Source organism: Carex rostrata, chromosome 30, assembly GCF_964058835.1.
Source record: "Carex rostrata chromosome 30, lpCarRost1.2, whole genome shotgun sequence".
NCBI lineage: Eukaryota > Viridiplantae > Streptophyta > Magnoliopsida > Poales > Cyperaceae > Carex > Carex rostrata.
The window spans coordinates 4,610,109-4,637,437 of NC_135947.1; the positions used below are offsets into that span (position 1 = coordinate 4,610,109).

Sequence of the window (27,329 nt, forward strand, 5' to 3'; positions counted from 1 at the left end):
GAACACCGGACGAACTTTTACTAATTTATTCCCTTCAAACTCCCTAATAATATTACATTTAAAGGACTAGATTTTTAGAAAATTTGTGCGGATACGTATACCGATGCAACTTTTCTTTTATAGTAATTTAGCTAATCTGATTTAGGAAAGAGAGATATTTGTTAAGAACATATCAAAACAAAATATTTATTTGCTTTTTGACTTCTTTTTTTCTTTCTATCCCGACTCTTCCGAAAAGATCCAGAGAAAATTAGAAAACTAATCCTTTCCTTTAAATTCTCAGCATTCACACAAAAAAATGTTTTCATAAATTTTATTAGAACATGTGCTACGATTAATATTTATAATTGTCAAATATAACACTTGTGGGGTTTTGCAACGGAAATTTTTTATCTATAGAAATTTAAAAAAAAAAGAGAGAGATGTTAGAATAAATTCCAATTAAGTGGCCTAGATAATGGATATGAATGTGTTGAGAGTTTTAGTCTCTTAAAATTACCAAATAAATTTTGTAACTCTTAGTGTCATGAATATTGAGAGTTTCAATTCTTTTGGTTTTCCACTATTAATAGCACACTAAATCTAATCCATCCATTTGGTATTTGATGGACGTACCAGATTAAAGCTAAACAAGTATAAATAGGTCATATCCCTACCCATTAGAGGTTACACACAAAATATTTTCATCTCAAAGGTTTGTAACATTAAGAGAAAGAGGGTCAAGGGAGAGAAACAGTTTATACAGCAAGTTGAAGTAGCATGGCTGCATCTTCCGCATCAGGTAATTTTATGTTTGTGACAATTATATTGTTGAAGATCCTAAGGATTATGTTTAGTCTATGTTAATGCATAGAAACTTACATGTGGTATCAGAGTCTAAGGTTTTGAACATATTAATTTGTCCAATTTATGAGGCACTATAGCAAAGTAAAATAAAATTTATGTAGCCAACTTTATTTTTGAGTGCATAATTGATGGTGTAGAAATAATCCGGTTCTCTCTGAAAGAATGTTACCAACTTATGTTTAATTTGATTTGATTCTGGAAACATAATAGTAGAAATCATGAATTATTACTTTTATGAGTATTTTTTACTTTACTATGCATAAGTCAAGGAATATGTATATGGCCTATATATGAACCATTTGTGAATATTAACAATTTGACCTTAATTCGATCTGAACCTTTTATGCACCTAGGTTCAATGTTATCTAATATAAATAATATAAAACAATGGTATAGTTTTGTTATATTTTGATTTATTAATTGAATGTCCTTTATTGGACGCTTGTATCAAAATAATATATTTTGATTTATTAATTGAATGCATGAATCACTGGAACCGTACTATACGTTTATTATTTGAATTCAATGATTGTTTTATTGCCTGAACGGTTAGGTTATATTATTGCTCGTAAAACTGATGCCCATTATGCAATTGAATATTTGTGTTATCCCTTATTGAGGAGGGTTCAAATGCCTCCATTTTTTGTGCCTCCATCATGCCTCCATTTTTTAAAACTTTAATAACTCAAGATTTAAAACTTAAAAGTCAAAATAAAACTGTTAGATGTGATCTATATTATTTTCTCTATGTACTCATAAAAAATTATCACATTTCAATTTTGTTTTTATGTGAATCAACAAGTCCAAAAATCAACGTCTAGAAATCATCCAAATTAGTGCATTTTTTACAAGCTCTTGATGACAATCAAAATAAAATTGAAATGTCATAATTTTTTACATGTGCATAGATAAAATGATGTAGATCATATCCAACGGTTTTATTTTGATTTTTAAGTTTTAAATTTTAAATTATTAAAATTTTAAAAAATGGAGGCATAGTGGAGGCACAAAAAATGGAGGCATTTGAACCCTCCTCTCCCTTAATTGTATTGCTTGTATATATATACCTGAAATAATTAAATAGCGTTGAAGCAATAAATATTATGTTAGATATGAAAATATTATTTTATATGTATATGCATGATCTTATGCTTTATAGTTTGTTGTCACCAAAGTGGCCAAACTAGAATGATTCAAAATATATATATGAAATATTGTGGATCAAAGTTTGTTATATAGTTTGTTGTCACCAAAGTGGCTGAACTAAAATAATTTATTATATATATATATATTTTGTATATCATGCATAAAATAGTCACTTATCCATAATAATGTTAGAATACCTATTATAGAAAAGAATATGGATAAATTGACGTTTACTTATCTTTAGAACTTCGGGAATTACCCAAAGGTAATTTATAATTCTATGATTAGTAAGCATAAAGTAGGTAAAATAATATTTTGGTCAAATGTATTTTGTATATCCAAAGATAACATGTATATTTGGCTAAACATATTTGATTACCTAATAAAGTTTTTATGGCATTTTTAATGGTTTGCCCTAGTAAGAATTGTTGCAATACTACGAATAAAACAATGTCTAAGGCAAGTTTTGTCTAGGAAAATCGGAACTCAAAGAGATCCATGGTGATCCCTGATTTTCCTGGGAACTTACCTGGTTGTGATTTCGTGTGTAATAGTAACTGGCCCAAAAGACAACCATTGATAAAATTATGATAATATATTATAGTATCTACCCAAAGGAGAATTATAATATATTTTACGATTTATTTTCTGAATCTATTACGTTATTATTTATGAGCATTCTTTGTATTAATTTTCAGTTGTTTCACTTCATTCGCATGCTTCTTCTGTTATTATGTTTAATGGATTAAACTTTTCTGAATGGTGCGAACAAGTCAAATTCCACTTAGGTGTTTTGGATCTTGACTTGGCACTATTGGAAAAACAACCTACTGCTATTACTGATGAAAGCAGTGAGGAAGAAAAGTTACATCATAAAGCTTGGACACGGTCTAACAGTTTAAGCCTTATGTTTATGCGAATGACTATTGCCAACAACATTAAGACTACTATTCCACAAACAGAAAGTGCTAAGGAATATATTCAATTTGTGGAAGAAAGATTTCATTCTGCAGATAAGTCACTCGCTGGTACTCTTATGGCAGAACTCACGACCATTAAGTTTACTGGGTCGCGGAGTATGCAAGAGCATATCATTGAGATGACAAAATTTTTTTTTTTTTTGATAAAAGGCTGTTGCCCGTTTCATTTCAGAAACTTTTGAGTTACAAACAAAAAAAAAGAAACCAACCAATAGGTGTTCACCAGCAGCACGAGACTAAAAAGCACAGAAAAGCACATCACAAAATATATTACATCCTACTCAAGCATGCAAAAATGTAAAAAAGTATGCAACAAAACACATGAAAACCAGAAACAAGGTGAAGCACATCTGCTCCACTCTCTATGCAGGAGAAGGGGAGGAGGCATCAGAGGGGGCTTGATAGATCACCAACTGCAGCTCTGCCTCATTCGGGTCCCAAATCTGGAGAGGGATAGCGTCTAAGTCGTCCGGCATCCATAAGGCCATCAAATCTCTCACCTGCCTTTTAACATTTCCTAACCAATAAGTAATGAGAGAGATAATTAGCATGACAATAGTTTTAAAAGATTTGTTTGGTACATTGTAAAAACACATTTCATTCCGTAGTTTCCATAATGTCCAGCACATAGCACTAAGCATGATAAGAAATGCAATTTGGGTATCACCTTTGAGAGTAAATGCAAAGTCTAAGATATGCTGAAAATTGGACCAGTGCTTGAAAAGCTGTTGTCCATGTCCCATCCAAAACCAAAGGTGCTGTGCCAATTGACATGTCAAAAAGAGGTGCGAGGTGGTTTCTCTTGCATTGCAAAAATGACAAGAGGTGTCACCCTGCCATCCCCTTCGGGACAAATTATGCTTGGTTAAGATTTTATTCCGAGATACTAACCACATGAAAACCCTAATTTTGTGTGGTATAGGAACTTTCCACCACATCAATGGTTGTTGTGGTGTAACCCCTCGAAAAGTAATGAATTTGTACATTGAGATGACAAATATCGCAGCAAGGCTAAAATCTTTGGGGATGACTGTAGATGACTCATTCTTAGTGCAATTCATTCTTAACTCTTTGCCTCCTGAGTATGGACCATTCCAAATTAATTATAACACTATTAAGGATAAGTGGAATATTAGTGAATTGTCTAGTATGCTTACTCAGGAGGAATCAAGATTAAATAAACAAATGAGTCATTCTGTCAATCTCGTTGGTCAAGGAGCTAGTAAAGGACCTAAGGAAAAGGCTAACAGGTATAAGAAAAAGAAGAAATTGGCTGCTAAAGCTTCACATGCCTATAAGAAGGAACAAAAGGCAGATAAGTGTCATTTTTGTAATAAAACTGGACACTATCAGAAAGATTGCCTGAAATGAAAAGCTTGGTTCAAAAAGAAAGGTAATATTAATACTTTTGTATGTTTCGAATCAAACTTAGCTGAAGTTCCTAATAATACTTGGTGTCTTGATTCTGGTGCTACATCTCATATATCTAATATAATGCAGGGATTCAGTTCGATCCAAACCATAAATCCAAATGAGAGCTTTTTGTTGATGGGAAATCGTATGAAGGCTCCTATTGAAGGCATAGGAACTTAGCGTTTAATTTTGGATACTGGTCATCACTTAGACCTGTTCCAAACTCTCTATGTACCTTCAATTTCTAGGAATTTGATTTCTCTCTCAAAACTTGATGTTTCTGGGTTTTCTGTTAAGTTTGGAAATAAAGGTTTCAGTTTATTTAAGAATACTTGTCTAATTGGTTCTGGTATTCTTAGTGATGGATTATATAAATTGAATCTTGATAATATTTTTACTGAATGCTTACTTACAGTTTATCATAATATTGGAATAAAACGTAGCATGGAAAATTAAAAGTCTATTTTTTTGTGGCATAAACGTTTGGGTCATATTTCTAAAGAAAGGATGGAAAGATTAGTAAAGAATGAAATTCTTCCAAATTTGAATTTTACTGACCTTGGTATATGTGTGGATTGCATTAAGGGAAAGCAAACCAAACATAACAAGAAAGGAGCCACAAGAAGTAGTAAGCTTCTTGAAATTATACACACTGATATATGCGGACCTTTTGATGTTCCATCTTTTGGTGGAGAAAAGTATTTTATCACTTTTATCGATGATTATTCACGTTATTGTTATATTTATTTAATTAAAGAAAAATCTCAAGCGGTTGATATTCTTGAGATATATGTCAATGAAGTTGAAAGACAATTAGAGAAAAATGTGAAAATCATAAGGTCAGATAGAGGTGGTGAATACTATGGAAAATATAATGAAACTGGACAATGTCCTGGTCCATTTGCAAAGTTCCTCGAGAAACATGGTATAGTTGCACGGTATACTATGCCTGACACACCTCAACAAAATGGTGTAGCAGAAAGGCGTAATCGGACATTAATGGATATGGTTAGGAGTATGATGAGTAACTCGTCATTACCTAAATAAATGTGGATGTATGTGACAATTATATTGTTCAAGATCCTAAGAATTATGTTTAGTCTATGTTAATGCATAGAAACTTACAAGAGATAGAAACAAAAAGAGTACATTGTATTTCAGATTGGTTAGAAAGATTGGTAAGAATCCTACCGATCCAAATTTAAATTTTTTTTTAAATCATAGGTAGAAATAATTCTTATATTAGATTTCTGGTAAATTGTATAATATTTTTCAAAAAATAGATGAAATATTTCTATTATATATAGATTTGAAGATATTTTATCTATTTTTGTAAAAATCTTTTATACTTTACTAGAAATATTTTAAAGGAAAAGAAATACAAGGTGGTTTAGATCGGTCCTACCAATTCAATTTTTTTATTTTTTAGGATCGCTAGAAATCCTACCGATCTTTCTACCAATCAAAAATATAATATACTCTTTCTTTTTCTTAATTTGTTACAGATAAAAAAATTCCTTTTGCAACTGAGGGATTAATCTTTTAACAATTTCAAACTATATTTATCCTTACAATTTACCTCAATTTCAATTAGTATGATTCATTCACTGTAATAATATGTTCTGTTCATATTTAATTTTGCATGCCTTTAATAAATTTCAATGTATCACGTGAATGGTAGGATTAGGGCCTATTTGCTAAAAGGACCAGCCTTTGAATGAATTTGTAATAAATTTTACAATTGCTAGAGTAGACTCTGTAACCAGAATTTTTTTTATAAACCATAATTAATTAAATTAATTTTAGCAAAGCAGCATGATTATTTCGATTGTTTCGACACCTGTTTTAGCCCTGGTTCGACCTATTTCAGCTTTTCACGAACACCATGTATTTATGTGATTATGTTTCCGCCCTGTTTCTGCCAAGAAACAATCTGTTTCTTCCAAAAACAGCCCCTATTGCCAAGAACAAGCTATTTATGTCAAGGACAGCCCCCTATTTCAAAATAAAGGGAGACCGAATTCCTAATTCGGTCTAGAAAAAAGTAAAATGTGGAGACCGAATTGGAGATTCGGTCCTTATTATTTTGTAAAAAAAATAAAAAAATAATCATACTGCTTTGCTAAAATTAATTTAATTAATTATGGTTTAAAAAAAAAACAATTCCTGTAACCAACTCAAATAATTGAGAACATGAATCGTGAATATGGTAATACACGGAACGCTATCCTCTCCGGAGGTTTTACCTGCAGTGCTGTGCAGTGGTTTTGATCTGGTCCGTTCGTTTCGGATCGGACGGGCTGGATTAAGGGTTCACCAAATTTTAAGTTTTTTTTAAATTCGGACAAAATCTGATCTGGTCCGTCCGATCTGAAACGAATGACCAGATCAAAACCACCACACAGCACCGCACACATCACCGCAGGTAAAACCTCCGCAGAGGATATGCTCCCGTAATACACCGGGTGTAATTCGCGAAAAGAGTTCACTTCTCCGAATAATATTTAAGGTAACAGAATATTTCTATTTACATCAGGACTGTCCGATAAGAATCAGCACGAATATACAAGGCCTCGTGCATTTCACCTTGGTCCTGATTGGCCCAGATTCTAATTAGACGGTAAGGATCTAAACAGAAATATTCTGTTACCTCAGAGCATAAAAATCTCTTTTCCGAGTCATCAGTCATTACTAAATACCCCCACTTCTCTCTTGGTATAAGCGGGGAAGACAGCAAACAGAGAGAGAATCGACCATTGAGACTCTCTCTCTCTCGCTCTACCAAGCCATGGCAACAGGAATTTACCTGAACGACGATGAAGAAACTTACACGGTCACGTTCCCCGGCGACGATATCCTCACAACCGTCACCTCCTCTGGCGCAACCGCTGCCAACTGGATCGCCACTACGCGCCAAATCAACCAGGATCGCCTCAACCACCTCATCATCGGCCTCGACCTCGAGTGGCGCCCAACCTTCCAGCGAGGTGGTGATGTCAACTTTACCGCCTTAATCCAACTCTGCGTCGATCACAGGTGCCTCATTTTTCAGATCATTCACGCCGACTTCATCCCAGATGAGTTGTCAGAATTTCTCTCGGATGAGCGATTCAGATTTGTCGGCGTGGGGATCGATGCTGATGTGGCTAAGCTGGAGGAAGATTACGAGCTGACAGTTGCTAACCCCGTCGATCTGAGAGGGGTACGTTATTCAAATGATTGTTTTTTACTGTTTTAGTAGAAATTTTTATCTGTTAAACTATATGATTTTAGTAGTTTAATCGCACAATTTTCTTTCTATTAGAGTAAATCTGCTGCTACTTTTCCCCATTGTTTGTCAGTTTTTTAGTATTTAGTTTATCCGGTGATGCTTTGGCACATGTTTAGCGGTCAAAGTGCTAATGCTTAGGCTTAGTGCGTTGGTACAATTTGCAGAGGATGATAGAGATTATTATTAATCTGATAATAGTCCTGCTAACTGCTAAGTGCTAACTATAATGAGGACGTTAATTACTGAAATCCCATACATGCCTGGATACCCATTGGAATTATACAAATACACATTCTCAGCTTTACAAATTATAGGGTTACTATGCACATTTCAGTAGTCTCTACAAGCAGAATCCTCTGTATTAGTCTCACCTGTAAACTCTTCTAGATCTACATTGATTCAGAGAAAATGAGGAATTGAGGATTGTTTAGGTGCTTCTGGCCCTTGGATTTGCAGGGGGCACAGTAATTTTTAAATTTGCAAATTTTCAGGGGTATATTGGATATTTTCTTCGTAAGTTTTCTACGCAGCATCCTCATTTTGGTGGCCCTTTTGTTGAGTCTTCGAGTTTGCAGCGGTAATTATTAAAATTGACCCAACTTTCAACCCAAAAATCAAACTAATTGATCTAAGGTAAAACACTGTCAAAACTAACACTGAGTAGAAAATTTTGAAACAGTAAACTACAGTATGTTGGTTCAAGAAGGTATACTATGAAAAAAGAACACGACCTAATAAAAAAGATCTACCAAGAGCAATCGACGGTACATTTGTAAAACAGTTTTCCTCAGACTCATGATAAAAATGTAGATTTTTTTTATTAGTATATTGTATTTTGACAGCTGGCGGCACAGAAGATGGATCGGCCTGAGTTGAGCAGTGCAGGGCTAGCAACACTTGTCAAAGAGGTAATGGGGCTGCGCATGAGCAAGCCGAGGCACATTAGAGCAGGCGAGTGGGACCGCGAAAATCTCACTGTGCACCAGATCAGGTATGCATGTGCAGATGCATTTGCCTCCTTTGAGATTGGCAGGAGGCTCTTCTATGACGAACTTTAATAGTCCTAACTCATCAGAAATTAATGGTCGTAGTATGTTGACCATAGTTTGTAATAGAAAGTGGCATGTAGTTGGAAAGAAGAGAATGGTGTTAGTATGTTAACCATGGTTAATTCGTAGTCGACAAATCACTGGTATAAAATGCTGCTAAATTTTAGTAGATGATGTGTTTTCCTTTAGGTCCTTTCTCGTGGTTGTATAATTTTCTTGATTTAGCCTGAATATAGTTGACTCCTTGGATTTTCTGCTTATGCTGATGACTTGATGCTGATATTTTCATACATTGGAAAGAGTATGGTTTAAGTCTTGATAGAATGTATGGCCTTGTTTAGTTGTTTTAAGGAAACATGAAATAATTTAAAATGAATCGTACGCTGTGGGTTTTGTGTTATGAACATGTAATATGCTCCTAGAAAATAATTTGTGACCACCAAGCTGGACAGACGTCAGACAATAGATAGTGTAGCCGAATTTCAACACCGAAATGAAAATAAACAAGAAACAAATGAACTATCTCTGAATGGTTATGGATTTATTTCTATGGGGAGATAAAAAGACTTAAATTGAACAAAGTTAAGTTAGCATTAACTTAAAACTCATTGAAAAAGAATTTGTTAGCTTGACTTAAATACTATCGGATTGTCTTCAAGCCGAAAATTTGAACTATTGATTTGATTTATTGATGGGCCAAGCTTTTGTGTTCCAAACTGTTTTAGTTCATTTTGTATCAAATAGGGCGTTGTGAATATTCATTATTCAATCATTTTTAATAATTTGATCTCATGCAAAATAAGTTTGAATTATAAATAAATGACCAAAATGCTTGGTCGTTAAATAAATCAAATCAACGGTTCAAACGAGTTTTTAAATTAAATTGAAATTCAGAAGCCAAATTCTGGAAAAATTATATTTAAATTTGAATTTCTGAAAAATAGTCTGTGGGGTGCATTCACCTACGGAGTTGTGTACACAAAAGGGTGATGTTACTTCACAGTTCACAATAGTTAATTTGACAATATTAACAATATTTTTTTTAAATAATTCAAACATAATTTAAACCTACAAAAATTTATGTGGGATTTTTTGACATAGAGATAGATGGTACAACAATCAATTTAAAAATCTTTCAACTGTGCATCAAGAATCATAAATTTCAACTACTGAAATTTCACATCACTTGATTACGTTGAAACATATATCAAATTTCAACATTTTTTTTGACATTATATGTCTACCATATAGATCATATCTATAATGTTGTATTTTAAATTAAGTTCTGATTTTTTAAATTATCAAAATAAATGCTTGTCAAGCAATCCTTGCTTTGTATTAAAATCTGAAAAGCAAATAATAATGATTCTAATTTAAGAAATTTAAGTTACAAATAATGTGAGCTAGCATACTAATATATATATTAAAAAAAAAATTTGATATACATCTTACCAGACTATAATAAAAGGTTTGAATATTTAAAACATAGTGAGAAATCAAGTTTTGAATATTTAAATACTGACATCTATTACACATCTTACCAGACTATAAAAAAAGGTTTACTCTATGTTATATCTGAACTAGATAGTCTAGATCCATATCCAAAGGAAGATTAAAAATTTTATGTTGGAAGAGATATTTGATTGCCATAAATAATGCATCTCATGATTTAACTTTTTTTATGCCATAAAAAAATTTCGGAAAAAAATTCGCCTTCCCCAATTCTGATGTGAACCTATAACAAAACCCAATATGTGATTGCCATAGATAATGCATCTTATGCCATAAAAAAAAGTTCGGGAAAAAAATGCCTTCTCCATCCCTGATGACCTACAACAAAACCCAATAAGTGAAACTAGGCGGATGCCTCGCAATACTTCGGCAATTTTTTTCGAGGTGGAAAAAAATGTATAAAATGTTTTTATATGTATAGCGAAAATTAATAAGTTGTGTAGAGATATAATAAAAATTGTACCACAAAAGTTAAATATGTTACATAGATAGTTGGTATAGTTGTTTTGGATACAATCTAGTTTGTCATTTATCCATAACATATATTTATAATGAGGAGTGTTCAAATGTCTCCATTTTTTATGCCTCCATCATGTCTCTATTTTTAAAAACTTTAATAACTCAAAATTTACATCTTAAAATTCAAAATAAAACCGTTGGATATGAACTACATCATTTTATCTATGTACGTGTAAAAAATTATGGTATTTCAACTTTGTTTTGGTTGCCATCTTGAGTTTGTAAAAATGTATACTAATGTGGATAATTTTTTAACGCTGATTTTTTAACTTATTGATTCGTATATAAAACCAAAATCAAAACGTAATAATTTTTTATGGACACAGAGAAAATAACATAGATCACATCTAACAGTTTTATTTTGACGTTTAAGTTTTAAATTTTAAATTATTTAAGTTTTAAAAATAGTGACATGATGGAGACACAAAAAATAAAGGCATTTGAACCCTCTCATTTATAATTCTCCTATTTGAAAATACTTGCCTCTCACAAAAAAAAACTCAAATCTGACAAGTGAAAGAAGAGGACCCCTCTAACATAAAAAAAACATATATTTGTACCGTCATTTAGCCACATAAATAAAGTCTCACATCTTCTACTTTATTACATTTATCTGCCATTTAATTATAGCAAATAATTTTTCTTATTATCTTTGACAAAATCACCTTTTCAACTGCAACTATTTGTTCCAATAAACATTACCTATAATTTTGAGCTAGTGAAACATAGATATAATGAAAAGTGGGAAACAAAATATAAATATCTGGATAAATGGACTCCACAAACCTCATTTTTTACTCGATCAATAGTGGGAAGCAAAAAATTTATTTAAGGGTTTCTAAGCTCTAGCTCGGCCCTCCAGCAGCCCAACAACCAACTTAAATTTTGCATCAATCCAGAGATCAGAGAGTACCAAGCCATAATTCTAAGTTTTGTCCTTCTCTTTGTAGAAGAATAAAACTCAGATTAAATGGCTACACAGGTCTCGCAGAGGTATCTCTTTGAGCAATTATCAGTACTTCATAACTAAATGTAAATAATTTTAAAAAGGGTTTGACAAAAAAATGTTAATTAGAAAGATTAGTACCTCGGTGTCATACTTTTGCGAGTCAAGTGTAGTTGTACGATCTTTTACCGGCAGCCTTAGAGAAGCCTGCCACAAAATCTGGATTAACTGAAGTATCTACTGAAGAAGAACCTTTTTAACATGAAATAATAAGGAATAAGAGAAACATATTTGACTTAAACATTAAAAAGTATTGTAGAAAAGAGAAACTATCATCAGCCTACTCCTATCATAAATAAAATCCGTCTCTAATGACTCAGGCCACTTGTGTTAAGAGAAGACCTGCGTAACACAATCATAGGAAGATGAAATAAATTGCAATTTGCAGGTCAAATTGCGACCCACTTGTCATGCAAAAAGCACAATGTAAAATCAAAACATAAAAAAAATGTCAGAAGTGGGATTTGAACCCACGCCCTCTTACGAGGACCAGAACTTGAGTCTGGCGCGTTAGACCACTCCGCCATCCTGACCTGATGTTATAATTGATTTATTTTAACTTATTATCGTTTTCTGAAACATATTCATTGAAAGGGTAAAAAAAGAAAAAAAAAAAAAAAAAAAGGAGACTACTCTTTAAATCCCACTGCTTTGAGAATTGAGATAGCCCGGTCTCACGCTCTCACCGTCTCGGCCCATCAAGTGCATCTTAACGGACGTGATTTTCCTTTTTGTTTTATTTTTTAGATAAAATGATGTGGTCAAGTTTTTCAATTAGAAAAAAAAAAATTATGTCACTCCAAAATATAAAATTTAGAAATTTGACACTCTAAAACCTTAAATTAATTAATTGTCACTCCAAAATTATTATATTTAACAAATTGTTACAACTATACATATAATTCAGATATTTGATTAAAATTTGTTAAAAAATAACGTATAACAAAATATATTTTGATATTTCCAAAATTACCCTTCTCTCTTCACCACCCCATTTTTCTCCCTTCCCGTCTCTTCTTCCCTCTCACCTTATCTAATCCACGGAACAATCCAAATCCAAAGCAGCACTCGTCTGGGACCACATCCTTGGTGTAGCGCGCCTCCCTTTCGGCTTTCGCACTACTGATCCTGATTCCGATTCTGATTCCCTTTCTGATTCTGATCTGTCTTTTGCTTCAGCCTCCAATTCCGATGCTAATTCCAGCTCCCACCGAGTTCGAATTGTGTTTTCCTCTGATGATTATCCGATCGATGAGGATATACGTGCCATGCTCAGCTCCATCACAAAAATTGAAGATGCATTGCTAATTAAGCCTCATAAGGGTGAATCGCCTATCAGAGAGAGATGGGCCAAGTGGTTAGAAGGCAAAGGTGATTTTTTGAGAAGGAATCGAATGCTTCGGTCGCTTGGTCCAGAGAGTGCTTCTCAGGGAAATGGAGAGCATTCCATTTGTTGTTAACAGAGAGAGCCTTTGAGAGGAGAGAGTTACATGTGGAAGAGGAAGAAAAGAAAAACGAAAAGGAAGAGGAGAAAAAGTCTGTGGAGAGCAATGGGGGAAGGAAATGGGGTGGCAAGAGAAGGGCAATTTTGAAAATATCAAAATACATTTTATTATACACTACTTTTTAGCAAATTTTAATCAAATATCTGAATTATATGTATAATTGTGACAATTTGCTAAATATAATAATTTTGGAGTGGCAATTAACTAATTTAAGATTTTGAGATGGCAAATTTCTAAATTTCATGTTTTGGAGTGGCATAAAAAAAAAATCTCCTAAAATATATCACTTACAACTTAAGAACTAAGAAATATCTTGCAACAGAGAGCGAATTGTTACAATTCCTGGCTGTCATAGGCTAGTTAACTAAGTTAAGACATAAGAACTAAGAAATAAAGATAACTCTTTGGTTAAAAGTTGAACAGTGCAATTCTCCTCTTACGACCTAGGTGATAATTTTTTACAACCAATGATCAAAATATGCCAGACCTTAGTCATCTTCATCATAAAAGAACGTTTCAATATATATACACTCAAAATAGAGGCTCTTAATGTGCATATGCCTTAATCATCATCATCATCAAAAATCAACTTTAGGCTTCTCTTTGACCCGATATTTCTCGGTGGCCCATTGTCGGCACCATTATCAGAATCTTCTAATGATTCTATGTTAGAATCTTTGCTCCTGTGTGTATTACCAGCATTATCTGGTTCTGACTCTATGTCGTCATCCAAAAGCTCTGGACTATCAAAATCCCTGCAAATAGGAAGACTAATGAATACTGATTTATTCATATGTTATTTGAAAATAATCCAGTTTTAGGTTCATTTAAACTCCGGATGCATTGGATGAGCTTTAAGCTGATGCACAGTGACAATAAAAGAGATGTGCTTCAAATAAATTATTAATTATTAAATTTTATATAGATTTGTTGAAAGAAATTTTAATAGATTCAACCATTTTTGTACTGCAAAATCAGATGCTAAGAAACCATGTGTTTTCTCTAGTTTTCACCCTTGATGAGGACATGCATGATAGTTCCTACTTTCAAAGGGATATATTGACATGAAGATTGTTATATACTTACTCATGAGCAGCGTCTTCTGCAGTGTAAGATTCTTTCTCAACAAATGAATACTCAAGAGGAGATTTCCTCATTACATCTAACTTGCTTTTCTTCTTTAGCCTTGAAAAAAAAATTATATACATGCGATAAATAGATGTAACACATCAATAGGTTGTTGAAGTATGAATGAGCATTAAAATACCAACTCTAAGCATATTTTTGAGAATAAAAAGCTTAACACACTCTTAAAACCTGAATTGAATCAGAATCCATCCAAACTGATTTATTTGTATATATCATGAAGACATAAGAGACACAATTTTCTCTACTTTGCTATGACATGGAAAAGGAATAAATATATGACCTCTTGGATAAAAAAGGATCATGTACAGAAATAATCAAATAAACTCCACAAAAAACTTGCATAAAACATATTTATATGCTCAACTACAAGTAATTTATCTGACATGCATAAATATCTTACTTAGTAGACGTTATATAAAAATGGCATACCTTGAAAGGGAAGCCAAAGTGTCATCGTCAGAATAAGGCCCTTCTTTTGTTTCCACTTGTTGAAATTTTTCAGGCAAAGAATATTTTTCTAACGTGCTTCTGAGGCTAAAATTAATGATTTGGCAAAAAGAGAATTACTCAACAAACAGAAATGGCAAGTGGCAATACACAGCATCGACTGTCACACATCCATCAGAACAATTTATTTTTAAACCACAGGCACAAAATTCAAGTAAAATCTAAATGAACAGAAAAAAAAAAAACTTCCACAAAAATCTTGCATAAAACATATATATATGTTCAACTACAAGAAGTTTATCTAACATGCACAAATATCTTACCTAGTAGACGTTATATTAAAATGGCATACCTTGAAAGGGAAGCCAATGTATCATTGTCAGAATGAAGCCCACCCTTTGCTTTCTCTTGTTGAGATTTTTCAGGCAAAAAATCCTTTTCTAATGACCTTCCCTTCCCTCTTTTGCGTCTGAAGATAAAATTAATTATTTTCAGTAAAAAAAAAATCAAAAGAACTCAGATTTGTTAAAAAGAGAACAAAAAGAACTGGCACACAACATTGACTGTCACACATCCACCAGATCAATTTATTTTTAAACCACGGGCACAAAATTCAAGTCAAAACCTCAATGAACAGAAATGGTAGTAGAACAATTACCTATTTACAAGTGTTTGTAAAGTTTCATCATCAGTAGAGGAAAGCTGTGGATCTGATTTCTCTGTTGTTTTCCTTTTTCTGACATTGCTTCTTAGACCAAGTTGTTTAAGCTTGCGAGACACTTGGGCTGGAGATATTTTCTTATCAGGATCTAATGCACCGGCAATTATGCGGCAACATGCACGGTCATCCTTATGCCTGGAATGAGCAAAATAAAATTTAGAAGTCAGCATGAGATAGAGAGTTCTATTGAATCTTCCTTTTCTGAATAAACTCAATGCTTTGAAAAACATGATACATTTTCCATCTTGGCTTAAAAGGTTCTAATTTTGGTATAAAAATGTCTATATACTTAAGATTCAACAGTACTCACTGTCCCTAAACAATTTGGAAGCAAACCGTATACTGAGAATTCTCTCCTAAAATTAGCTTTCTTTCACTCTTTTTGACAGTTTTTCTTTCTTTTGAATAACTCAATTTGTGAGCTCCATTTTATTGCACAATGTCGCGTTGCTTAAGAATCCAAATGGCATAAACCAAAAATGTGAATATTGAACTTAAGCTGTCAACATGATTAAATGTAGTGTAATACGAATGTGTCTGTAACGATCTTCTTTGTTAATTAAGAAAAATAAAGAGGCATTATAATAGCTTACTTCTCAAACAGATTCCTTAGCATATTCTCTTGCTCTGGGGTGAAAACTGAACTCCTCCGCCTCTTGGCAACTTTTATACTATTGTCACCAGGTGAAACTGGGGCACTGCAGGGAAATAGAAAATCAATCAGTCTACCAAAGAGAAAAGACAAATGTTAAATTAGAGACAGTTATGGTTGTAACAACTAACAAACCTTTTATCACCATCATCTGTTTCTTCATTAAAGAGAGATCTGAGCCGCTTCCTTTTCTTTGTAGTTTGCTCAGTTTGCGGCAAGTTGTCTTCATCATCTGTATCAGAGAATTCTTCCCTGTAGATCAAAAATTACAATCATTATTATTCATTCAAAGGAATGAAATGTACTTATATGATCCAAGTTTAGATTTTATGCAAGCCCCATGCTGGTACATTCAAGCAGATTGCTGAAAATTGTTTAATGTAATATAAAAGGTAACTCCAAGCAAATAAAATCTTTTGTACTTTTGGTGATATCTGCATTGAGACTCACATTTTTCCTTCGGTTCATCAAATATCCACTAGGTACGGTTTTTTAAATACAGTGGCTGTGGCAGATACGAGCATCTGAAAAATCACAGTTACACTTATACCTACCTCTGGCTCTCAGTATAATGTGGTACCACCACATCAGCTTCATCATCTCCAAGTGAATCTGCAATGCTATTAGGAAAGCTCTTATCGTTGTCATTAAGGGCATTTATGTCCATTTTCAGACCAGCCATGTCAGACATGAGGGCATCAGCACTGATGCAATGACACTCTTTTCTTGTCTTCCAAAAGAGAATGTCAACAAAAAGCAGAGGCTGTTTCTTCATTAATTTCATCATTTCTCTGACAAGCTTGGTGAGAAAATGGATTATGTTTGGGTGCTCCCTAGATCGAGATGACTTCTGATCAGCGAGAATTGTGTAGAATATGGTGAGGAGAGAGAGCTGTAAAGCATTCACAAATGGTTTAAAAGAAATTCAATGCATGGTGCATGTCTGAAACATTAATCTTATATATACTAATACAAATTAAGAATTTCGTCATCTACACTATGAGGCTATGACACTAGGAACTATCACTATGTCCCTCCCCCCATTCTTCTTTCCAAATTTAACCATACACCCATAAAATGGAGGCGTAGAACATCTGTAGATTTATAGATGATAGTTCCTTTGTTTGGTAGGGGTACACAAGATAAATCCCTTTAAGGGCAATATTATAATCTCAGATTTTGTTGGGATATGCAGGAACCTGTCCCTTCTTTTTTGCATACACAAGATATAGTGGTTTAGGGTTTAGGGTTTTAGACTTTTCCAGAGAAAGAAACGAAAAATGTACCTGATAAAGCATCGGAGCCATCCCTAGGTCATCACATATCCTCCTTAGCATGCACAAGATATAGTGGTTCGTTCTAACTGAATTGGTTTTATAATGTTTTAACAACCAACACAGGTTATGCACAACAGTATTGTTCAAAAAACTAGCCACCAAACGTGATACATTAAAGTCAACCTCACTAGTGGCCGGCAACTCATCATCATCATCATCATCACTTGAAGATCCTGATGTTCCCTGATCATTGCCAACCACCTGATCAGAATTTATTTGCTCCGGTGGATCCATGGGCCTAAGAGTTGCATCACAATTAATTTGCGGATCTTCGGCTGCCTGATCACAAGAGGTTTTACCTGGTTCGTTGGAGACCACAGATGGATCGGGTATGGCCGCCATGTCATCTGTTTCAGTGTTTTGCATCACCTCAGTGGATTGCTTTGCTGGATCAGGTATAGCCGCCATGTCATCTGTTTCTGTGTTTTGCATCACCTCAGTGGATTGCTTTGCTGGATCAGGTATAGCGACCATGTCATCTGTTTCTGTGTTTTGCATCACCTCAGTGGATTGCTTTGCTGGATCAGGTATAGCAGCAGTGTCATTTGTTTCTGTGTTTTGAATCACCTCAGGGCTATGCTTTGCTGCCTTCTTTTTTCGGATTCTTCGGGCTTTTTTGGTTACCTGATATAAGAAATAAGAACCTTTTAATACAATTTTATGCCACGTTTTGATTATTGATATTTTATTAGGGTAATCAACATATATATATTATATATGCTCGGTCATTTGCAAAGTAATAAATGAGGTTTAGTATACAATCTCATACTCTTAATGAGCCGCGTGCTTGAAGCCTCTCCATTAGCCTAAAGATTACATGTACAATTTCCAGCAGATCAGAAAGATCACTGAAATATGTGAAAAGTAGAAAATCAGAATAACAGACGAGAGCACAATAATTACACAGAATTTTAGCTTATGCCTGGTATACAACTGGACTAACATTTTCATCTGTCAACGGCAATAAAGCAAAACAAATCAAAACATAACCCAACAAGGATAAACTCTAAATATAATACATAATGCATGCAACAATGAAAGAAATGATTGTAAAGAAACCTTTTAGGTTGCTTGTGCATGTTGAATGATCGAAAGAGGTTTAAGAGGAACTGAGTTAGTCCTTGATCTGTCTGATCATAAAATAATTTGTATAGAAGCACTCGAGCTGTTTGAGTATCTCCGGAACTTTCAGGAAGCAACTTCAAAACCAGATCTATCATGAAGATCTACACGGCATAAAGAGAGATTACATAACAGAACATCATAAATGTCTTAAGAATAAGGTTTGGTGTAAGCAACTCCTTGTAGGCTTAAAAAGTTTTGATACCCTTGCAAAAAACAAAAGGAAATAAACCAATCCACCAGACTCAAAAAGAACACAAGCAAAAACCTGATTTGTTTTCCTTCAACTACACTATTAAACAGGGATAGTGATCAGTTTGTTCAGCATCATTATTTCAAAACATTCTTTAGGTCAACAATTTTGGACTCATTGACCACTTGTGAGAATAAAATTGGGTTACAGACTACATCTGACAGTATGGATCCTACTTTTTGTCGGAGTTGACTTTGCATTATATGTCTTCAAAAATTTGAATAAACATCATTGCTAATTGGGAATCCGAGTAATTTGGTTTAACAAAAATAAAAATCCAATCCTATCCAGGCCAGGTACATAGCCACCGCTTGTACTAACCATGTTCTTCATTAGAGATCCAGCTGCTGATAGGGTTTTGTAGTCATTAGTTTGTTTTAAGCCTTCAAAAGTCTCACGCCACCTACAAATTACCAGGTTGAACATCTCCTCATTTATTGTTTCAGCCACAGGTCCACATATATCCCCTTTGAAATGTGCGCTGTCTTCTTGGTTATGCAAAGCTGCTGACGGAGACTCTGTCTCACAAGCTTTCTGACAAATTAATTTTGGTCGAAGCCAAATTAAAAGAGAACTTTAGATATGTTGCATACCAGATAAGACAATTCAGATAAATAAAAATATTTTCTGGATTGGAAGATAATGAATAAAGAATGGAAAAAAAAGACATGAAGTTCAGTTAGAGAATCTTGGTTCTTCCCGGGATTGGTACTACTTTTGAATGTAATTAATGATGTATGAATGATGGCTCATTATAATTGGGATACAGTACAAACCATAGTATAACAAATTTGTTCTAAAATGTGAAAAGTGGTAAATTTTTATTTAAGTACACCCCAATTGTATACAAAATACACAGATCAATTGGGCCTCTCCATTGGAATTCCGGCCTAATCTTGACAAAAAGATATCCTCTACAAAGCTCTGTTGAGTGATCAATTACTCAAGTGATAAACAAAACTAAAAGAAAGACAAAAATAACATAAACAGAAACGAACGATAAAAAGGGAAAAGAAATAATGAATAATATCAGTCTGGTCTTCACCTTGGAAATGGAGATATGATGGTATTGAAAGGCCAGTACAAAATGAACAACTTGAAAAAATGTTATGATGTCAGAATTCTGAATAGAGGGGTGCTCTTTCCTTGTATCTTTGCGTATCGACTGCATCAGAACTGATTGGCATAACATGAAAAATAAAAAATCAGGTCATAGCAAGTGCAATGGAATCATGTCAGAGCAGAGCAAGTGGTATACTATCTGTTCAGTACAGCTGGTTTATTGTGGTATTGGATGCCAGTTACATAGTCATGCCAGAGTTGGCTGGTACATACTGAACTTGCCAATACATTCAGGTAACTGTACCAACTATTTACAGCACAATTTGGTAGATGTTAGAAAAGCATATGTACCATTATATCCTCCTGATAAGAACTGTTCAAGAAAATTCCTTAGATGTTCTAAAAGGTTCTCCTTTGGTGTGATAAGATTCCGGTGGTCCCATGCAATCCTCTTTTGTGGACCCCTTTGAACATTGTGCACTTTCAACAGCATGTCTCCGGGCCCAGAAGCAGGGTAGCATTTATGCAGTGTCTTTGATCCATCCTGATACAAAATAAAATAAAAGCAACATAAATAAAGGAAACACCCAAGGTTCGGAATCATTGTGTTAGGTACGAGTGAACGATAAAAGAAACCACAAGCTAAGCTAAAGAATTTGTGATCTATATTTGAGTCGATCAAAACTTACCAAAAGGTTATTGCTTGGGAAGCATTATGTTACCAGTAATGTATCAGCCATAGACCAATTATATAAAAAATAGGCCAACTTTTGTATTTTTTTTTCTTTTTGGTACAAAGGATTCAGTGCCAAATATTTTGGGAATATAAAAGAAAATTCCTTTTATATTTTAAAAAAAATTACCATCTTTTATCAACTCTATTTATTTTTACTTCTATTTTTAGAGCAATACCATAAAGATGCGAGAAAATGTGCCACTATGGTCCAAGTTGCTGTGAACAACAGCCCTTCTTTTTTTAGATTCTTCTTCCATAATTGAAATCAATGAATCAACAGATGCACTTAGTTCTCCATCCTGAAAAAAAGAACTTTAATAAATAAGCAATTACCCAGAAGTAGTATCTTTAGAGAAGAAAAGTTGGCTTTGGATTTTGTCAGTCAGTACTATAGGATACATTTTGAAACTAACTAAAAGGACATTTTTGGAATGCAAATGCTTTCAACAGAGTTCTCTTACAAATTTAGCTCAAGAAAGAAATTAATCCAAGTCCCTGTCTTCAACATCAAAGGCATCTCAGATATTAACAGAGGCTTCTGCGCAAATATTGAAAGACAAGGCTCTATGTGCAAAAATACCTGGGATCCTTTTTTGAAAGATTTGGCAACTACTTCTGGGTCCCGGCCGAGAAAGACATAATAAAATATTTCCAAAAGTAGCAGTTTGTCCTGCCTGATAAAACCACAGTCTTCCTCAACATGCTGAGTCAGCACTAAAATTACATCCATGACATTCTCTTCGAACATAAGCTCCAAAAATGTATCGGCAAGTTGAAGCAGTTGTGCAGTTGAGCCACAGGCCTTTTGTTGTGATGTTATTTCTCTTATGGCCAGAAGGTTGCGAAACAGAGTAAGAACTAGCTGGACCAGCTTCCAGTCTTCTTCTGTGAATGCATTGCTGGTTTGGATTTACAAAATGAGATAAATAAGAGACAAGTGTTCTTTTGTTGAATTAAATTTATTGCCAGAGGTGATTCGATTCAAGCAAGTTTGTTCTGATATAGCAGAATATGTTGTCGTATCAGTGCTAAAAGGATAGACATTCCTCATTTTGTGAGGGTCTATGGAGGGAGACCAAGTGTACCCATCAAACTCTCTTGTATTGTATCAATCAATGTAAGAAAGTACAATCGATCAATGTTGGTACAGTGCCATACAGGGTAAGAAATGATTTAACTAGTCATTTTGTCCATAATTTGTGGCTAAGCCAAATAAAACCCTAATCCTGCTGCCACATGAACCTCAATTCGGCATGCAGAAACCAATGAAAAATGTAGATGATCCTAAAAGTATCAGCAACCCAAAAAAATCAAACTAAGTTTGGCAAGACACATAAGACTAAAAATGTAAATGTACCTTTCCAGATGATCCAGAGGATCTTCAAGAAGAGAGACAATAACAGCTACTGTTACATTCCTTGCCATAACAGCTTTTAGGTCCCAAAGATATTCTATCTGCTGTGCTATGTCATAAGAAGTGGGGTCCACTGGCAGTGTAAGGAACACCAAAATCTTAACTGTTGTTCAAAAGAGGTTCCCAAATTTAGCATAAAGTCTCCGTCACTTCTTATAAAATCACACAAAGTCATCAATAATGTATGAAAGCTCGCAATCTAAGCAGGTAGTTAACTTATATGTACAAATTTGCAAAAAAAAATTTTAGCCCTGAGCAACAATTTGTATAACTGAGCTTCACTTAAAAGGGCTGGGATCCATTGCAAAATGATGGAATTTGATGCAATTGTTACCATTCATAAAATGATTGAAATGTGTAGCCGTCTATATTTACATCCTTTGATAAAACATCCAATGATACTTATATTGGATGAAACTTGATACACAGCCAATCTATAAGGCCAACAGCATGTGTGTAAACTTTTTTCTATATTCAATTTTTATTGATTTAAAATATATTTTTAAGATTGTCAATTTAACCCATTGCTAATGGATCCCAACCCTCGATTACATCACAACCTTTTCTATAAACTTGATGAAACCACAAGTGTGCTTGCTCAATGCTAAATAAATGAATCATGTGACTGTTTTGGCTGTACTTCAATTCAGTCTAAATTTCATCTGATCTTAGGCAAACTTAAATATTATTCAAAATAAGTCATGCTAGATTGACCATATATATTTTTTTCAGAACAGTACTAGGGTTTTTTTTAAAGTACCGGTGGAAGTGTATAGTACTACAATCCTTACTCTTTGGTATATGTAGTAATAGCATGTATGAAGTTCCCATAGCAAGTGAAACATCTTAGCAAAAGAAAGATGAACGGAAGAATTTACCAGCAGTGATGACCAAATTGCGGTCGCTTTGATATGACTCGATAAGCGGTATTAGATCACGAGAAACGGTGTTCCATTTACAGATCTGCTTGAATACATCTCTCTTCTGGGGGTTGTCTCGCCTCAGATACCTCTGCAGATCCTTCAAGTTATCTGAGACAACAAAAGGTACGTCTTTACAGATCAAAAATATTAAATAGACTTACTAGTGTTAGAATTAGGATCAAGATTGTTGTCGAGAATAATCACCTAAACAGTACTCCCCCTTGGTGTATCCTATGACGGCGCCACTGTCGTCTTCTTCGGCGATACCAAGCCCCGCACAGATGCTGGAAAGCCTGTCCGAATCCATTTTATAGCTAGGATTTTGCGAGTGAAGTTTGATTCGAAAATTTTTGGATTAGAGAAAGAGAGAACGAAGAAATGATTTGGGAAATGGAGGTATCAGTTGAGATTTGGAGATTGCAATTTGTGTACCTATAGACCGAGAGTTGCTCTTTCCTCTTTCATCTTTCCCGCCCTTGCGCGGTTTCCCTTCTCCTTTTCCCGCCACTAGCGCTATTTACTAATTTACCTTTGCAAACCAGTTATTTTTACCGGGTTGGAAAAATATAAGTTTGGTCCCGGGTTAGAAACACTTTAACGCAAAATAGAAGGGCTGTATGATGGATTGATGGGCTGTCCGCGGGTTTCAAATCTAAACGCTCATTTATTTAGAGATTCGTGCATAAAAATCAACTGTTTTTGAATTCATGCATTCTAAAATATTAATTGTTAGATTTGGAAAATAAGAGTCCTACAATTCTTGTTGGAACCGTAGCAGATTTATTTCCTGGTAGAAAATAAATCCTACAAAGATGGTAACAGAGTAGTTTTGGGATTCATGCAGCGCACGGATTATAATATCAAAACGGCGCAGCTTATGGTTGCAGCATGAAGTGGAAAATTTTATTGTTCGAATCATTACCTGCTGTCCGCAGGGTGGTAGTGGGCCGGGTTTTATAAAGACTCGACCCTCGAGTAATTGTCCGGTCCAACCCAGCGATATGGTTTAGTTTAGGTGGGTTTTGAATGAGATTTTGTCCATTCAATTTCATTTCTTTATACCCTCGAAAACCTCAAAATTACGTAAAATCCTCCAAAATTTCGAAAACTTTTGAATTTATTAAATTTATTGGCTTTTCTCGTTTTAAATTTATGAAGTACCCATCTATTCTTTATTAGAAAAAATATGCAATTTGTGTAGAATAAAATTTGAATAACTAAAATTAACTAATGCTCTTGATAAAAGAAAATAAACTGACAAATGTTGACTTTTGGAACTCTTGACTTGTATGTTTGACTAGATTTGCAAAACATACATAAATTACATTTTACAGTTTTTCTTCTTGAGAATTTATGCAGGTTCATGACAACTAAAGATTCAATAAATACACATCAATAATGAATTAATGAACTGCAATATAACATCATGGATGTAGTCATAAAGCATAAGATATTGGATAGCAGAATAATTAACTCAAGATTAAGGATAATTAATCTGTAAAATTGGTAAAATAAACTTGAGACTGACCTAAGTGAGACCTACCGTTGCAACGGAGTAAATAAATTCCCAGATGAGCTACACCGGTTTAAATCGATCAGGACCAGCGCCCAACGATTGGCAAGTCAGAGACTTCCGTTATGAGGACCGTTGTAACGGTCCTCTACCGTTGCACTCCAAACTATTTCAAATTACCCTACCGTTGTAACGGTCATTGTACCGTTGCAACGGTCAGCACCACTTCATTTTTCTTAGCTCTCTATAAATAAAAATCATACCAAGATTTGGAGTGACACTCTAGTCGCCCCCAACTTCAATAATTCATACTTTTTTCAAATCCAGAGAAAGTCGTTGTTGCTTGTGCACTTAAACTTCAATACTCATAATCAATCTCGAGTTTATTCAATCAGTTCAACAACTCCTAGAGTGGTCCTACGTGATCAAATCCATTACTACCTTGAGCCTTATGCTCACCTTGCAATCCTTGAATCCTCGCGAATCGGATTGTTTCCTTTGAGCCTTTAGTGCTCGTGTTTGGACCGTATGACTTCTCAAAAGATTGTAAGGGCTCATCGGTTCCACCTTGTATTACTTTCTCATTGGGTAGAGAAAGGCGCACCATCTCAAAGGCATTAGTGCCGAACTCCGTAAACAACTCTCGTGTCAAGTGTCTCTAAACTTTACTATATTACTTTATTTATTTTATGTCTTAGTTTAGGACAAAGTTATTATAGTTTCCGTCAATAATAACTATACGACACACTAGGACTTTAATTTATAACTTAAATTAAAAATTTAAAAAGGCTTTATTCATTCCCTTTAAGTGACTTTGGGACCAACGGACCAACAACAAAGAAATCAGAACAATAATTATTTCATTGACTTGTTGATTGTTTGTTTGTTCAGTATGATTAATAGATTATATTATTTTGATTATTTAATATATGAAGACAATGTTTCAATTCTTTTAATCACCTAGACCGAGCAATGATCTCTAAAATCACAAGAAGATGTGTTTCAAATTATTTTGTTTGGTTCCACCACGTTTGTTGAACTGAAGTCATAAATATATAAATCTTTCAAAATATCTAAGTTCATGTAAATATTGTTGACATGTCATATTATTTTATTTTCGTTTTATTACAAAAGTGTGTTGCTGTCTTTTATTTTTATAAATCAACCAAATTTGCAGTCGCTGATCAATGCCATGCATGAATAGAGGTGCAAACGGATCAGTAATAAATTGGACATCTTTTTCCAATACTATTATTTATTAAAAATGTATAAATAATAGTAAAAAATACTAAGTTCATAATATTTATTTAATTATAACGGTGAATAACATAAACATTTCGTAATATATATTAAATTATATAGTACGTATTTGCTATTTAGATACATATGAATAATTACAATTCAAAACCATATATGTAATTGTAACGGATATTCAAATATTGAATATCTCTATATAATATTTGAATATAGATTCAAGTATGAATGGACAATATCCAATATGTTTGCACCCCTAGTTTTTAATACAAAAGAACGTTTTAAGTCTTTTAATCATCAAGACAAAATGACCGATGAAAACTTAATGTAAGCAACTTATGGGTGTAAACGGTCGGATACGGATCGGATAGTGGTAAAACTGTATCCGTATCCATTATAATTTTTCGGATACGGATACGAATACGGATTGAATTTCGGACGGATACGGATACGAATATCAATATAATTCGGATAATTAAAATTAAAATACTAATGTATATTCTAGTAAAAAATAAAAGGTAACATCTAAATATAACTTTTTTTTCATTTAAATTAAATTTAATCTTTTTCATAAGTTTGTTAGTTACAAAAAATATATCATGTTAACAAAATAATAGAAACTACTCATGTCATATTGTTCATCAAAATATACCCATCTAAGCAGAATAACATTCTTTCAACCGTATAGGATAAACAAAAAAAAGCATGAAGAGTAAAATCTGAAGCTTGTAGAAGAAGCAAATATTAAAATTATCTAAGAGAGTTCGAAGCTTGCAGAAGAAATACGAAGAGTCACAGTAAAAAGTAAAAGAAAGGCTATAAAAAAAAAAATATTAAAAAAATATTATTTGTATATCAATTCAAAGGTGTAAAGCTAACTGTAGAATCAAATATTTGCAAATTTGACTGTAGAAGCAAATTTTGACTATAGGCCCAAAATCTAAAGTTGACTGTAGAAGCAAATGTTAAAATTACCAAAGAAAGTTTGACTGTAGACCCAAATGTAATGGTTCATTTCTAATTCTTGTGCAGATCAGATCAGAGATAGTTGACTATTAAAAAATTCGGATATCCGAAATAAAGAAAATGTCGGATACGGATAATTATCCGTATCCGACTTCGTATTCGAAACCGTATCCGTATCCGTTAAAAAATTATCCGAATCCGTATCCATATCCGAATATCCGTATCCGCTTTTTTTCGAATCCGGATAATATCTGATCCGTTTACACCCCTAAAGCAACTACAGATCGACCCGAAAACTTGCATGAATTATCACGTAAGCAAGTTTACTAAATTAATAATTAATTTATAATTTTAAAGTATATACTATGCACATGTAATCAGTTCGTAATCGTGCATATTTTCAAATGTTTATAGGAGAGTTCAAATACCTCCCCTTATGTTTGGATGTGTCAAGAATAGAAGCTATTCGGAATAGTAATATGCATTCAAATAACATTTTTGTTATTCAGAATAGTTAGAATAGCTGTTATTCT

General features: G+C 33.7%; 3 protein-coding genes and 1 non-coding gene across 5 annotated transcripts in view; 2 read left to right on the forward strand and 2 right to left on the reverse strand.

Moving 5' to 3' along the window:
• Positions 1 to 7,091: 7,091 nt before the first annotated feature.
• On the forward strand, positions 7,092 to 8,959 carry LOC144547075 (3'-5' exonuclease-like). The gene is made up of 2 exons (XM_078295682.1): positions 7,092 to 7,587; positions 8,499 to 8,959. Exons 1-2 carry the CDS (start codon positions 7,174 to 7,176, stop codon positions 8,712 to 8,714), a joined length of 630 nt encoding a protein of 209 aa, XP_078151808.1. The 5' UTR covers positions 7,092 to 7,173; the 3' UTR covers positions 8,715 to 8,959.
• Positions 8,960 to 12,191: 3,232 nt separating this feature from the next.
• TRNAL-CAA (transfer RNA leucine (anticodon CAA)) lies at positions 12,192 to 12,275 on the reverse strand. Its single transcript has one exon. It is a non-coding gene; the product is annotated as a tRNA-Leu (tRNA).
• Positions 12,276 to 13,634: 1,359 nt separating this feature from the next.
• On the reverse strand, positions 13,635 to 23,560 carry ATIM (timeless family protein). Of its 2 annotated transcripts, XM_078295201.1 has the most exons (19): positions 23,268 to 23,560; positions 23,019 to 23,171; positions 22,084 to 22,243; positions 21,307 to 21,625; positions 20,903 to 21,025; positions 20,342 to 20,534; positions 19,974 to 20,104; positions 19,250 to 19,462; positions 18,613 to 18,779; positions 18,323 to 18,401; positions 17,503 to 18,177; positions 16,771 to 17,108; positions 16,352 to 16,468; positions 16,158 to 16,262; positions 15,502 to 15,699; positions 15,196 to 15,312; positions 14,826 to 14,930; positions 14,334 to 14,432; positions 13,635 to 14,002 (listed from the first exon to the last, which is right to left on the reverse strand). In XM_078295201.1, the coding sequence occupies exons 1-19, from the start codon at positions 23,368 to 23,370 to the stop codon at positions 13,810 to 13,812; spliced, it is 3,588 nt and encodes a 1,195-aa protein (XP_078151327.1). In that variant the 5' UTR covers positions 23,371 to 23,560; the 3' UTR covers positions 13,635 to 13,809. The 2 variants fall into 2 exon arrangements, with proteins under 2 accessions (XP_078151327.1, XP_078151328.1); XM_078295202.1 differs by lacking the exon at positions 14,826 to 14,930 and having other exon boundaries at positions 23,268 to 23,559.
• LOC144546670 (hevamine-A-like) overlaps positions 23,216 to 27,329 on the forward strand; it is an 82,956-nt gene continuing 78,842 nt past the window's right edge. Inside the window, exon 1 of the mRNA XM_078295203.1 lies at positions 23,216 to 23,219. The gene's annotated coding sequence lies outside the window, so the exon portion shown is untranslated. The remainder of the gene's footprint in view (positions 23,220 to 27,329) is intronic.

Excerpts from the sequence above, each read along its gene's own strand:
- LOC144547075 (XM_078295682.1), top strand. The coding sequence starts at position 7,174 with ATGGCAACAGGAATTTACCTGAACGACGATGAAGAAACTTACACGGTC. Across the intron at positions 7,588-8,498 it reads ACCCCGTCGATCTGAGAGGG|CTGGCGGCACAGAAGATGGA; the intron begins GTACGTTATTCA and ends GTATTTTGACAG.
- ATIM (XM_078295201.1), bottom strand. The coding sequence starts at position 23,370 with ATGGATTCGGACAGGCTTTCCAGCATCTGTGCGGGGCTTGGTATCGCC. Across the intron at positions 23,172-23,267 it reads CAAGGGGGAGTACTGTTTAG|ATAACTTGAAGGATCTGCAG; the intron begins GTGATTATTCTC and ends TTGTTGTCTCAG. Across the intron at positions 20,105-20,341 it reads CTTATCAGGAGGATATAATG|TTCTGATGCAGTCGATACGC; the intron begins GTACATATGCTT and ends TATGCCAATCAG.